At 33.2% G+C, this 14,084-nt stretch overlaps 1 protein-coding gene and 1 long non-coding RNA gene across 13 annotated transcripts in view; one reads left to right on the top strand and one right to left on the bottom strand.

Annotated features, from left to right (window-relative positions):
* Positions 1-644: 644 nt before the first annotated feature.
* LOC102666851 (uncharacterized) lies at positions 645-9,323 on the bottom strand. 9 transcript variants are annotated; one of them, XR_005886246.1, is made up of 13 exons: positions 8,846-9,319; positions 8,660-8,776; positions 7,729-7,934; positions 6,396-6,742; positions 5,664-5,858; positions 5,398-5,592; positions 3,390-3,456; positions 3,182-3,210; positions 2,591-2,745; positions 2,097-2,366; positions 1,718-1,853; positions 1,289-1,380; positions 1,007-1,130 (listed from the first exon to the last, which is right to left on the bottom strand). It is a non-coding gene; the product is annotated as an uncharacterized lncRNA (long non-coding RNA). The 9 variants fall into 9 exon arrangements; XR_005886248.1 differs by adding an exon at positions 645-983 and having other exon boundaries at positions 1,125-1,130; positions 2,591-3,456; positions 8,846-9,323; XR_005886245.1 differs by having other exon boundaries at positions 2,097-2,179; positions 2,334-2,366; positions 2,591-3,456; positions 8,846-9,322.
* Positions 9,324-13,338: 4,015 nt separating this feature from the next.
* LOC100790704 (DNA polymerase I A, chloroplastic/mitochondrial) overlaps positions 13,339-14,084 on the top strand; it is a 32,007-nt gene continuing 31,261 nt past the window's right edge. For 3 of the 4 annotated variants that reach the window (XM_041004712.1, XM_014779397.3, XM_014779395.3), the window contains exon 1: positions 13,356-13,733. In XM_041004712.1, the coding sequence (XP_040860646.1) occupies positions 13,621-13,733 (113 nt within the window). In that variant the 5' untranslated portion in view covers positions 13,356-13,620. Of the gene's footprint in view, positions 13,734-14,084 lie in introns of all 4 variants that reach the window. The other variant, XM_014779396.3, reaches the window with a different exon arrangement.

Raw genomic sequence — 14,084 nt, 5'->3', positions numbered from 1 at the left:
CTTTCTTGTTGGGGGTTTGAAAACAAAAGGTAAAAGAAACTATGATGGAAACTAGCCAAAATAAAGACTAAAAGAGGTGTGAAAGATAAGATAAAAACTAATTGGTAAAAGGCAAGCTACCTAGGCAGTTTGACAATAGAGAGTAAAGGAAATAAGGTATGAAAGTAAGCAAGAAATTAAAATGCAAGAAATGCAAACTAGGCGGATCCTAAGAGTGTTTGGATGACCTTATTTAAGGTTCCCAACAAAACACTCACTATCCTAAGGGAAAATTGCCTAAAATTATTACACACAAATGAAAGTAAGGTGACCTATTGGAGGCTTCCAACTTACTTCCAATGAAAGGCCTTTTTGTTACAAAATTTGAAAACAAAGCAAATTGTCAATTACAAAATTACAAAAAAAAAAGTCCTCAATTGTGGTGACTATTCTATCTTTGGTGTTTCACTCAATTTGGAGTGCTTCTTAGTCCAATAGCTCTTAAGGTGGTTGACCCCTTGCTTCTTGACTCAAATTCTTCAAGGTATGACATCAATCCTCCTTTCCAATTCCCTATATGACAACTCACAAGCAAGGAAACAAAGAGACAAACAATAACCAAAGACAAAAAAAAATGAAATGAAAGCTAAACCAATAGAGTTTTAACAAGACAAATTTTCAAGGATTATTCAACAATTAAAGCAATGAAAAGCACACAAAAGCAAGCTAGGACTCAAAGAGAAACCTAGAATGGACCTAGAGTAGAGTAGAAAAACAAAAAAAATTAAGTATCCTTTCCATCCAATTGAGTATAAGCCATATGAAATAAGTAAAACACAAGTAGCCTTTCCATCCAACTGAAAAAATTTTAAGTGCCGTTATGAAATGAGTATTACGAGAAAGCTTGAAATGAGTATAAGCCATATGAAATCAATATTACCAGAATGCTTGAACAGTCAACAGTCAAGTAATAAGGATCTAGCATGCCTACATCTTAGTACCTTCTACAAAATTGAAGAAAACCAAGTCAACCCAACAAAAAGTTAAATCATAAATGCTACGTACCTTTGTGAAGCTCCGCTTATACATAAAATCTTCCTTTTTTTTACATTAAAAGGATACTAATTAACAATGTTTCTCTTTACCTTGACCTACACATCAAAAGAGACAACAAATCAACTACCTCTCAGCTTGGAAGATTATGATTGGTCATGAATTGGCTCAAAACCAACAAATTCTTATAGCCAAGAAAACTATTGTGACAATCTTACAACTAGCTCAAATTCATTTACAAAGAAAAGCTGCATACATTCTAGCAGCAACGGTCTTCGACTCTTGGTAAAATCCTCAACCCTAGTCACTGGTCAGCAAGGATCCCAAACTCTTGTAACATCCTCAACCCTGTTCATAAATACGACAATGTTATAAATATTCTAAGTATCACCCGTTTAGTATTTTATTCCTTATTCATAAATAAAGAAAACCAAGCAACCACAAATATCACAATGTTATAAATATTCTAAGTATCATCCAACATCATTAAAGGGCTAATAAAAACATCTCAATGTAAAACCACTACAAACATCTTATGTACCACACAAGTGAGCAACTAATAAGTAAAACAAAGCATTCACAACGAAAATTCAGCAGAAAGTAAAGAAAATGATTGAACAAATTAACAAGATTTCTCCACATATGCAAACCCTAATCCAATAACTATTGCAAAGACAAAATTTACCATGAATTGGAATTGGGTAACTCAGAATTGAAGCTCGGCATTCCTCTTTCAGCTCTCTTGTCATCTTCAACAACAACAATCCTCCTGGTAGTTCTACTCCCCATACATCATTCTCACCACCACATCATCAATTCCCCTGCACCTCAACAAAACAAGAAAACCTTAAAACCCCTAACCCAAAGCAAACAACAAATTCAACAACAAAGTAGCTGCCTCGATAAAGTTAAAACCAAACTATTAAGAAATTCTCAAAACTAGTACAACGCAAAATAGAATCAGAAACAAATATAGAACAAACCAATCCTAGGTTTGAGCTTCTAATTGACAAGTCTTCATGTGTAAGTGACTAAATCTAAAGACTTGAAAAGAATCTGATTACCTTGAGACATCTCCATTCAGAACCAGGCCACCTAATACTATCGATATCTTCATTACCAATTATTGTACCTACATGTCCAGTTACTCAAACAAAAAGGCAATAGACCTAGTTACAAAAAGTTTCCTTGTAGATACTATAACTACCATTAAAAGCTTTTGTAATTATTTTTTTCCTTAGGGATAGATGCATTTCAAAATAAACCATGCATGACTTAGCCATCTTGTCAGCACTTGCTACCTCGAAACCATCTCTTCTATGGAACTCTTTAACCTGCTCCATTAGTTATGAACGAAACAAGGATCAGCAAATCCTTCAGAAAAATGTCTTACAATACATATTATATTAGTAGGTCATTCAAATTCTTAAAGTAGTCCACAGTTTCACCAGTAACCAAAAAAACTGGTCATAAAATTAGTCCTAATCATCAACAACCAAAGATAAGAATTATGATAAAAAGTTGAAAGCTGATGTTGAAAAGGAAGAATGATGCTTACCTCTGTGTCAGGTAAATTTTTATACTGCCGCAGCACCAGTCGCTCGGCAAATTCAGTGTATGAGCATGGAACTGATTCAGTTATACCATCAGAAAATTTGAATGAAATTGAATCTTCTACAGTTGAGCTTTGCTGGAGAAGACAATCAGGGCTCACTGGAAGTAGAGGAAATATTCAAATCATTCACATGATCCTTGATCACAATGAATTACAACTTGCTATGGTCATCTTCAATTTCAAGATGATTATATCAGCACGTTCATAGTTAATCTAGGTTATAATTTCAATATACATCTCATAATCAGGAACATGCAAAAAGATTAAACAGCTTTACAGGACTTCTATTTCCAACATAGGAGTGAGGGAAAGAAGATAGATCTGATGAATTTAAAGAAAAATAAATTATGCATAATAACAAATATCTCTAAAACTACAGAGGCAGCATGAACATTGCAAGTGATCAATATCAGAATTCAGTAGCTACTAACTGAACACTGCAAGCATGTTGTATGTCCAACCACAGAGGCAGCAAAGAGAGGGGAAAACGAAACACATAGAAAAATCAAAGAGAGAGGAAAAAAGAAAGCTTACAAGATGAGAAGGCTAGGGTTCAGTTTGGCCTTCAAGGATGATTACAACATGAACGGCGGCCAAATACGTTTTACCAAAATAATAATCAATAACTATAGTTATGTATGTAAGGTAATAATTAATTTACCTCTACAACAGGATCCTGGTATGAAGTAGTTTTGTATGTAAATCTTGCACAAACAACCAAAATAATAAAGCATTGACCAACCTGTTATTTACCCCTGAATCATCAACCTTCCCAAGAAGCCTCGGTCCCAACCGCCTACCTAAACAGTCTGGAGAACAAAATAAGTAGTCAATAAATGGTTTAAAAAAGGCACAAGGTGAGACATAAAACATGCACTTAAACCAGTATTCATTCCTCAAACTCAATACTAAACTAGCGTTTAGAATTCAGGAACACTTGCCCCAAGACAGGAATTCTAAACGCTAGTTTAGTATTTATGGACAGAATGGAAACACTTTCCAGCTCATCTAACTCAATCTGGGAGCGGCTAAAGAATTAGTATTTAAAGTTATTAAAGTAATGGCAATAAGAAGTTGAACCTTTACCTGACAGAAGGCCAGTTATCGTGCATCAAATATCAATACCACATTCATAAACCACTCTTAAACAAGAATAGTCACAAATAAAATATAAAGTTCAAGGCTGAAAATATGCTGCTATTCAACTGGATAGTTCCAAAACAAAGATCACTTTGGATTAAGCTCGCCACATATTAGTAGAAGAACATTACAAAACATAAGCATATTTGATAAATAGGGAAACGCTTTCCATTTTACTTTGATTGAATTGAACCCTTATAAGGTAAAATTGTTATACTTCAGAGTGTAAGAGAATCACTCATTACAAGACATAACATTTAGAGTTTGGTTCTAATGATTGGATATTTTTAGCCAGATCAGACTTGACCTGCATTAGAGTTCAGTAGTAGTTAGTAGATTAGGTTGCAGTCCCTACAGGAAAAATATATATCAGCCCATATTAACCATAAACAGTAATAAATTCTTCTTACAAATTTAAAAAAGAATACACATTGAAACCATATTTCTCCAAAATATAGTGTTGGAATTTTGTTTGGTACACTTGAATGCATGAAAGTGTTTCATTTTTAAGTATATTGAATACATGAACACTGTATAAAAAAAAAAAAAAAATACATGAACACAATATAACAAAATATAAAACCAACGTGCATTAAGGATCTCATGTTTTTGTATAAAAGCATAAGTTTTATTTTATATACTGTCAAATGTAAAAAAAATTGTAAATTAATTTAATATTGAGTTAATTAATAGGCATGTGCATTGTTTGTGCAAGAAAATTATATTATCAATCAACTAGAAATATTTATCATATAACTTTAATAATAATTATCATGAATATCAATAAATTTATCACACATATGACAGTTTGTGATTAAATAATAGTGTAAAAGTTTTTTACACTTTCAATCAACTAACTAGAAATGATGACATATAAAAAATTATTAAATTAATTATTATAAAAGTTAACAGACTTATTATATATGATAATTTATAATTAAATAAAAGTGTAAAAAGTTTTTATAAAATTTCAGTGCATAAATTATTTACTATGTATTATTTATTCTAAAAAAATTATTTTAGATACGATTTTTAAATAATTATTATAAAAATCAATACACTTATCATAATCGATAATTTATGATCAGATTATTATCATAGTTAGTGAGTTTGAATTAAACTCTAAAAGCAAATACAATTCAAACCTTGAGGGGAATTAAACTCTAAGAGAAAACTACAAATCAAGTTGATGGAAATAAAAGTAAAAACTAAGTGCAAAAAAAGAGCCAGCAAAGCAACCAATTTAACTCCAATAATGCATGTATTAGCAACGGCATACAGAATGACAACAAACCAAGTCACAGGAATGAAATTAATAAATCATCACACATTCAAAATAAAATAAAGGCTAAAATACACTATTGGTCCCCTATAATGCTCAATCCGCAATTTTGGTCCCCCTATTTTTCAAAATCAGCGATTTTGGTTCTTTAGTTAGTTGACCGTTAATTGATTGTCCATGGTCAAACATTGAGTGAAAAATAAAAGTATCTAGGAGACCAAAATTGTAGATTGAGCATTATAGGGGGACCAAAAATGTATTTTACCCTAAAATAAATTCATGAAAATAAGGACATCCATGTAAAACAAGCAATATTAATGAAACATACAGCAGGAAGAAGGTTGGAAACTGCAGTGCCTGATGATGTAATGGCTACTGCTGGAATGTGAGATCCTCTTTCATATCCAACAGCATGATAAGCAAGTGAACGCTCATCGAAGCATGAAATACATGTGATTAATTTGTGACTTGCAGCAGCAACAGCAACAGGGGAAGGTCTAGATCCAGGAGCAATACACAAATACTAAACAAAAGAATAAATCAGAATCATGCATTAATATTGGTGCATATGTAATATTTATCAGATCATCTCACCATCAAATCGGATATGCATCTAACCCGGTGCCATGTAATCAACCCAACACTGAACCAGTAAGAACTGGGAAACTCGGTCTAGTCGGATACACTCAATTTCCCGGTTGTACTCTCTCACTTTTGCTTCAAATTCTCAATGACAGTAAGTTTATCAGAATCCAGTTTCACTTCAGCAATATGAGTCAACACATTTACCTAAAACAGCCAAATTATTAAAAAAAAAATGCTTCAATTCCTTCATTGATAAGCATGCACTCAGGGCCACATACAGCAAAATATACAAAACACTAACAAATGTTTGATCAGGAAAATCTATGCAACTGACATAAGTATATATACGCAAATTAAAGCCTTCTCTAAGCCAAAGGCATCATTCATTTCAAGTCCTTAAACATACTAATGTGATGATTCTACTATCATAACAAGAGTAGTTTTTCTAATTATCAATCAATCATTATAACAACCAGGGAAATAACTCGTCAAATATAGAATCAAATGAGAGTTTATGAATTGAAGACAATGCACAGAACTTAAAAACTGACATGGAATTGAAGCCACAAACTACTCATAAGAAACAAAACAGAGAAATGCAATGGCTTATCAAAGACAACACTTTATACATCCTACAAACTATACACCATCCAATATGAAATCTATTTAAAAAGTTCAAATAATTTAGAAGAAATCCTTGAAAATAACAGCCCAGGAAAGAAATAAGCAAATATTGCATACTGCATCAGACATATCACAATGGAGCTTAGTCACTGAATCACCACGTCCAAGCTCCTGAGGAAATCCATAAGCAATATATGTTTTTGGCCCCAGGTCTGGCTTTAGAGAACCATTAGGCAACTTCACAGCAAGGTTAAGAGAACCTTTGTGAGGATCAGTATATTCCTTGAAGGGTAAGGAAGATATGAACTCAGCACAATGACGAGGCAATTGTTCCTCAAATAAATTAGAAGGAGGCCAATCTTTTAATTTCAATATCTGTGGCCAAGCAAGCCAATCCCTACGACCATTTGTATAGCCAGTAAAAAATTGGTGGATATTAATTTCCCCCTGCATTTAACCAATACCTCAAAAGAGAAATGCAGAAATCAGCAGCAACTGAATAAACAAGTCCAGTAAAAGCAGTAAAGAATTACTAAATCAGTAAAATAAAGCAGATATGATTTACTCTAGTCTGATTACTAAACAGAAAAACAGAATGAGTACAAATCGAAAATAACATTTTCAACAAACTAAAAAAAATAAAAAGTACATTTTACCCAACATCAGCTAGATGCTGTAAGTCTAAGAACTAGACAAACATACCAAAGGATGCAAGGGCAACAAGAAAGGTCTGGGCAGGCAAAGCAAAAACAGCAAAATGGGGCAGGGACAAGAAACAGCCAAACATTGAGATAAAATTTTCTAAGATGATAAGATAAGGAGCAAAACCTAGGACTATGAAGATGAATATGATGATGATGGTAGCAGGATAAATTGATCACACTAGCCATATTTCTTGAGAATGATGGAGAGACAGCATAAAGCATGAAACAAGGGCTTAAAATTTGAGACTAATACAAAAACTACACACAGAAAAATGATTTCTAATTATCACCCTAATGTGTGTTTTGTTTACCAACATTCCACCTTAGGCCGGTATCTCTTTATGACCCAGATAGCAGAACATCTACAAACTGTTTCTTAAAGTGGAACCATCCACCAAAAAATTGTAATTTTTCAGTACTTCACAAAATATTTCAAGAACATTCAGTTCTGATGACTCTATGGAATTCAATAACTGACAATATTAAATGCACTGAAATAACTCTCAAGTCTCAATCCAGAAAAGGTGGAGTTACTGAATTCAGGAAACATGTAGGAAATTCAACAACATAAAAATTGCTAATATTAAATAATTCTCCAAATGCCATAACTGCAGTGGTTCCAGTTAAAATAAGTACCAACATTAAACAATTAAACATAATCTTCATGAGAATGAAGGTGAAGAATGAAATTTGTGTAAAAAGCTCTCCAAGGTCAATAAAGTTAAAGATTGGGAAATTAAGCAAACCTCAGTGCAATCTAAGCAATCAATTGTTTTCTCCGCCAAATGTTGGCCATGCTTGGTATTAGTTACATGACGTAATGCACGCCACATGACAAGCGGTTCCCAGCTTAAACCAGATGTACATTCAAGCACATTGCTGACAATGACAGGCTCCCCCTTTTCCCAATGCCACTGAAAATGCCTTAAATCCTTGTACTGAGGATCTACAGCTTTAGGACAGAATAAATAGTTGTCAGTCAAATCTTCTCAAGAAGCAGCCTTCCTCATATTACTATAGCTAACATCTGTGTTTCTATCAAGCTTCAAACATGAACAGAAGTTGTCTGCAGTCTTAACTACATTTTGAAGCTTGTATGCTTGCACTAGTTCTTTTGCTTTACACACTAACTCAGACAAAATGTTGACCCAATATGCTTCTCAGTTCAAGAAAACCATGGTTACATTCATCATTGACTTTTGGACAAGGAATTCAGGGAAGTAACAACTAGTTGCAAGTAAAACTTACATATTATTAGGAAAGAAATGAGCTTATACCCTTGGAATAGATCTATCTTCTACCAAATTGAGTTTTTTGAGGGCAGCTCTAGTGCATTTGGATTTACATGTGTCAATAGTAGACAAGACATGACACATAACCAACACCGTAGGAAATAACATCAAGCATAAATACAGGAGGGAGTTGATGCTTTTATTTTTTCAGAACCCAAGAAGAAGATAAGGATCCTCTAGATTATAGGAAACAAAGAGAAAGGCCCAACCAAACCATAATGAAAGATTCCCTTTTTTCATTCACAAAGGTGTAAAAACTGATGCAAAAAAGAATTGACCATTTAACTTTAAATATTCCAAATTACATGAAAAATGATAGAAGCAGGGAATGATGGTAAATAAAACAACAAAAACAGAAAAGATATCAAAAAGGCATGTCAGGCACCTGGTCTAGAGAATCTTGAAGCGAATAATGGGCTTCTTGAAAAGTAGAGAAGGAAAATTCATCCCATGCAAGGGTCATGGACAGAATGGAAACACTTTCCAGCTCATCTAACTCAATCTGGGAGCGGCTAAAGAATTAGTATTTAAAGTTATTAAAGTAATGACAATAAGATTGTTGAACCTTTACCTGAGGTATGAAAAACCAAAAAGAACCTTTCTTTCTGGTGACTCACATGATCATCCAAATTGACATAGAGTGATTTAGAGTCGGCGTCGTTCTTGGAAACATAAATGAGAGGAAAGACCGAGGAGGAGTGGGGTTGGGAGCAAAACAAAGTGAAGGTCTTAGGACAGTAGGGGAAGAAGGGGAAGGAGAATTCAAGATTTGGAGAGCCTCCTTCAGTTTCTCAAGTCCCTCCTCCAATGTCAACGCCGGAGACAGAGTCCGCGTCACGCACTGCTCGAAAACCACTTCCTTTTCCAAAACGTCGTCTTTTAGGGGCACAGGTCCATCCAGCCTCACTCCGACTCTGACTCCACTAACCTCACTCCGACTCCGACTGCACACTCTCCCACTTCCCATTCCCAAACCATTACCCCCTCCCTCAAGCAAAAACATTGCTCCTAACGCCGACACCGCCAAATTCACCGCTAACGGATATAAAACCAAACTCTCACTCTCTATATATAAAAGAAAACCGCCAAAGGACATTATATTATTGATATTCTAATGGATATAAAACCAAACTCTCACTCCCTATATATAAAAAAAACCGCCCACATAATTATAAGATTAACATTATATTAATATCGGTAAGAATAGGAGATTATTACATTTACCTTTCATTCACTATCTATATATATAAAAAAGAAAATTATGAACATAATTATAAAATTCAACATCTTATATTATTGACATTAGGTAAAAATAGGGGAAAAAGAGTTTACTTATGAGTTTTTTTTATCAATTAGGGGTAAAAAAAAATTCAATTTTCCAATCGAATATATATTTTAAAAAATTATCCAAAACGGGATAAATTGAAACAGGTGTTAGGACTTCTAACTCAGAAGTAGTAACACCTGTTACTACTTATTTTATTATTATTCTTTTTAACTGAAATTGTAAAAATATGTACGATTTTAGTGCAAATGTTACTTTTTTTTACGACTTTAAAGTCGTTTTTTTAAAACGGAACTCATATTTTGTTTTACAACTTTAAAAATTCGTAAAACTATTTTTTTTCTTTTTGTTAAATTTTTTTAATGTTTTTTTTACTATTTGTAGACATGTTTTTGTTATGTTAACCTATTTTTTTTCTTTCGTAAATTTGTTTTTTCTTTTAAATTTAATATTTTTTACGGTTTTATTTTTATTTTAAATAAAAAAGTTAAAAAATATATTTAAATATATAATAAATAATATTAAGTTGATTTTATTAGTATATTTTTTGTGATTTTATTTGATATGTTATTATTTTATTTTAATGTTTTATTATTTAAAACATGTTATATATATTTTTGATATAGTTTACTTTAAATGTTTTTTATTTAAAGTTTAAATAATCTATTAATAAAAATTAGAAATAACATAATTAATACATTAATATAAAACACACAATACAAATAAAACGCATAATTGCTTGGTTCACCATATTCATCAAAATCATGTTGTTACTCGTCATCATTGAAGTCGTTAGCATTATCTCTTGTTATGGGTTCTTCAGTAGCCATATGTAAAAGAATTATTGATTAGTAAGGAATCGTTGGATTCTATGTAACGTAAAAAAAAAACTTTTTAAGTATCTTTTTCGTGTGTGTAACACTAAAAAAATTATGTGAGTATGACTCTAAGAAATACGTCAAAATCAGAGAACCAATTAATTGTTTGGATGCAACATATGCACCGAGGTGAGGATGAACCCTCCTTTTATAAATTTCACAGGAGTGAACAGTGTTTGTCGAACAGCTCATGCTACAACAAAACACTAATATCCTAACACACAAAATAATAATTTAACAAAATTAATTTAACATGTATAATAATTTATGTAACTAATTCGTAAATTAATAATAACTAAACACTATTATTCTAAAATATAAAATAATAATTTAACAAAATTAATTTATCATGTATAATAATTTATCTAACTAAACCGTAAATTAATAAAAACTAAACACTATTATTCTAAAACATAAAATAATTTACAAAAAATATATTTAAATATATAATAAATAATATTAAGTTGATTTTATTAGTATATTTTTTGTGATTTTATTTGATATGATATTATTTTATTTTAATGTTTTATTATTTAAAACATGTTATATATATTTTTAATATAGTTTACTTTAAATGTTTCTTATTTAAAGTTTAAATAATCTATCAATAAAAATTAAAAATAACATAATTAATATATTAATATAAAACGCACAATACAAATGAAAGAAAAACATAAAAATTACAAGTTATTTTAGTCATGTACTTGTTTGTATGGACAGTTAGTCCGATTATGTCCTTCACTTCTACATAATGAGCATTTCTTAGGCCTATTTGGAATTGGTTCATCCATCTCATTATGTATTCGAGTAGTGGTCGGCTTGCCTGATGTCAATCGTCGTTTCGAAGGATCAGACATAAAATACGAACCTAAATATTGTGGCCATGTGTCTTTACTTCCAAGGGAATGAAAATGATGTTGATAAACTTTGAAAATGTTTTCCAACTTGTATACAGGGTCAACAAAGTCATCATAATTTAAATTGTAAAAAACACACGCTGCAATTGCATGCAAGCAAGGTAGTCGAAGTGCTTGAAATTGTCCACAATCACACGACCATTCATTCAATTTGACAGTGCATGCCATTGCTTGTCGATGAAGTCGCGTATTTGCAATTTCTTGAACCTCAAACTCCCATGTTTCTCGAACATACATGCGAACATAATGCGAGGTAGCAATGTGTTGATTTTCTTGCATCATGACATATACGTCTTTGGAGTACCTATGCACTGCCTTTATCATATTCATGATTTTGATGTCGTTAGTAACAATGAATCATTTATTTTATTAAATGTTTCATTGATTATGACAACAATAGGTAATTCTGATTCATTCCAACCAACGCGTTCGGATTGTAAAGCTGCTAGCAAACTGGTTCCCCTGTCTGATATAATACATAAATTTGGTTGTGGAGTAACATATCTTCGCAAATAATGCAAGAACCACATCCAAGCTTCTCTAGTCTCGCTCTCAACAATTGCAAAAGCAAGTGGAAAATTGTTCCTACTACAATCTTGTCCGATGGGAGTTAACAAAGTACCATGGTATTTGCTAGTTAAAAATGTCCCATCTAATTGCACAAGTGGCTTGTAATATTTCAAGCCTTCAATGCATGAATTAAAGTTGTGTGTTTAGGGTTTCGGGTTTAGGGCTTGGGGTCTGGGGTTTGGGGTTTAGGGTTTAGTGATACTTGTGGTAAAGTTGTGTGTTAGGATTTAGGATACAATGAGAAGGATATTTGGACTATTAATGAGTTAGTTAATTAGAGGGTTTTATTAGATATAAATAGGGGAAGAAGGATATGAAATATTCTCTTCTATTTTCTGTTCTTTTCTTATATTTAGTAAAATTCTTTCTTTTCTTCATCATTTCAATTTTGTTCCTAACATTGTGAGGCTAGACTGATTAATCTGGGAAAGCAATGTAGCTAGGCTCATGTCTCTAGGAAAGTCATTGGGCTAGATTATTTCTAATCTTATAGTGCATGATTTGAACCAAAGAAGGCGGATCTGAGTAGTTGAGGTTATGAGTCAACAAGAACAGAGAGAAAATGAATCAATGTGTCTTTTTCAAACTCCACCCATGTAGACTACAAGCGCTAGCCAAAAAAATAAATGAGAAACTGAATCCATGATTCTATGCCCTATATTTGCAATCACATTTTTCTCCTTGCTGTCTAAAGTCACCTAACACCTTTGAGATGAAGGTGGATTAAATGAGCCATGCCACATTCGTTTCGAACTATGTAAATGGATACTTGATAGTGAGGACAAAAAGTTGCTGGGTGCACAAAAAGTTTTTCTGGTGCACAAAGCAACTCCCGAAAGCAAGCCATATAGTAATCTAACCCAACCAGGCCTAGTTAGCAACCCGCATGCTTTTTTCCCTTAAATAATTCAGGACAATTACTAAATACACTTCTATTGTTTTCTTTTGCATCCCTTGCCTTGTCTTTTAAAATTATTATTACAAACGCACCCTCGTATCCTTTAACCTGTCTTTTTTGCAGACCTGCATATTGTAGCCACTCACGCACACCCCCTCCTATGACCCTTTCAGATTCATCCAATTGGGCGCATCTTATATTCCTTTCCCCTTCCTTAGTCTCACTTTTTTTCTTTGACAAAGTGATATTCCAAAGCTCAAAACCTCACTCTTTCATACCGTTCAACACTTTCCTCCTGCAAAATTGTTTGGCCCTTATTCATCCAAACATTTCATTCAATTCAACCTTGGTGATGGGTCTCCTTTGGTCCTAGAAAGGGTAATTTTAGAAAATAAAAGTTGAAAAGGGGTGCAGAAGAAAAAGTTGAGGTGTAAATAGTAATATCCATAATTCAGTACTAAAAAACAACATAAAAGACTTTACCTTTTTCTACGTTATTTTCCTTTTATAATTTGTTTTTGGGTTCCCCTTCATTCTCTGTTTTGTAGTTGCATGAATGAATTTTCAAAGCACAAGGGTTTATGCTCTCTCTTCTTCCACTTCCACTTCTTACAACCCCTTTCCCTCTCTCCCTCAATATATAAACTCTTCACTCACATTCACAGACCCACTTTTCTTGCAACTCAAATAAGACCCTGAGTGAGTGAGCCACTTCTCTTTTTAACCCTTTTTGCCACTGCCCCAACACAAAACAAAGGCACAAAACTGGGGAGGCTTGTGTGTGTGATTGCAGCAGCCATGGGGGTCTCTTCTCAGAGCACCCCTTTGTATTGCCCCTCTTGTTCCCGCCACTTCCGTGCTGCTCTCTTTTCTTGGTCCTTGTTGGCTCCCTCTCAATCACACCTCCCCAGGTTCTTTTTCCTTCAAAGTTGTCATCTTTTCTCCATTGGGTGTTGTCTTCTTCTTTGCCTTGTCTTGAAAACCCTGTCATCAATGAACAAGTCTTTGGTGGGGTGTTAAGATGTGTTGTTATTGAAGTGTTAGATGTTTTGGTAGCTTTGTTAGATGGTTTGGAGAATTTGGTTTGCTGTTGTGGAGTACTACTACTGTTGAGTTGGACTGTCTTGTGCTTTGCTGGCTTTGGTTTCTTTGTGTTTGAATTTGAACTTTTTGATATAGGAAATAGTGAATTTCAAGGGGTTAAGTTTGCCGGGTTATAAGGTTGGCTTCGTGATGAAGGGGGAAGGGAGCGAGGGAGAGGT

This window comes from Glycine max, chromosome 8 (assembly GCF_000004515.6).
Source record: "Glycine max cultivar Williams 82 chromosome 8, Glycine_max_v4.0, whole genome shotgun sequence".
In the NCBI taxonomy this organism is placed as follows: Eukaryota; Viridiplantae; Streptophyta; class Magnoliopsida; order Fabales; family Fabaceae; genus Glycine; species Glycine max.
Note: the sequence above shows the minus strand (reverse complement) of the source record. Positions and strands in the feature narration are given on the sequence as shown.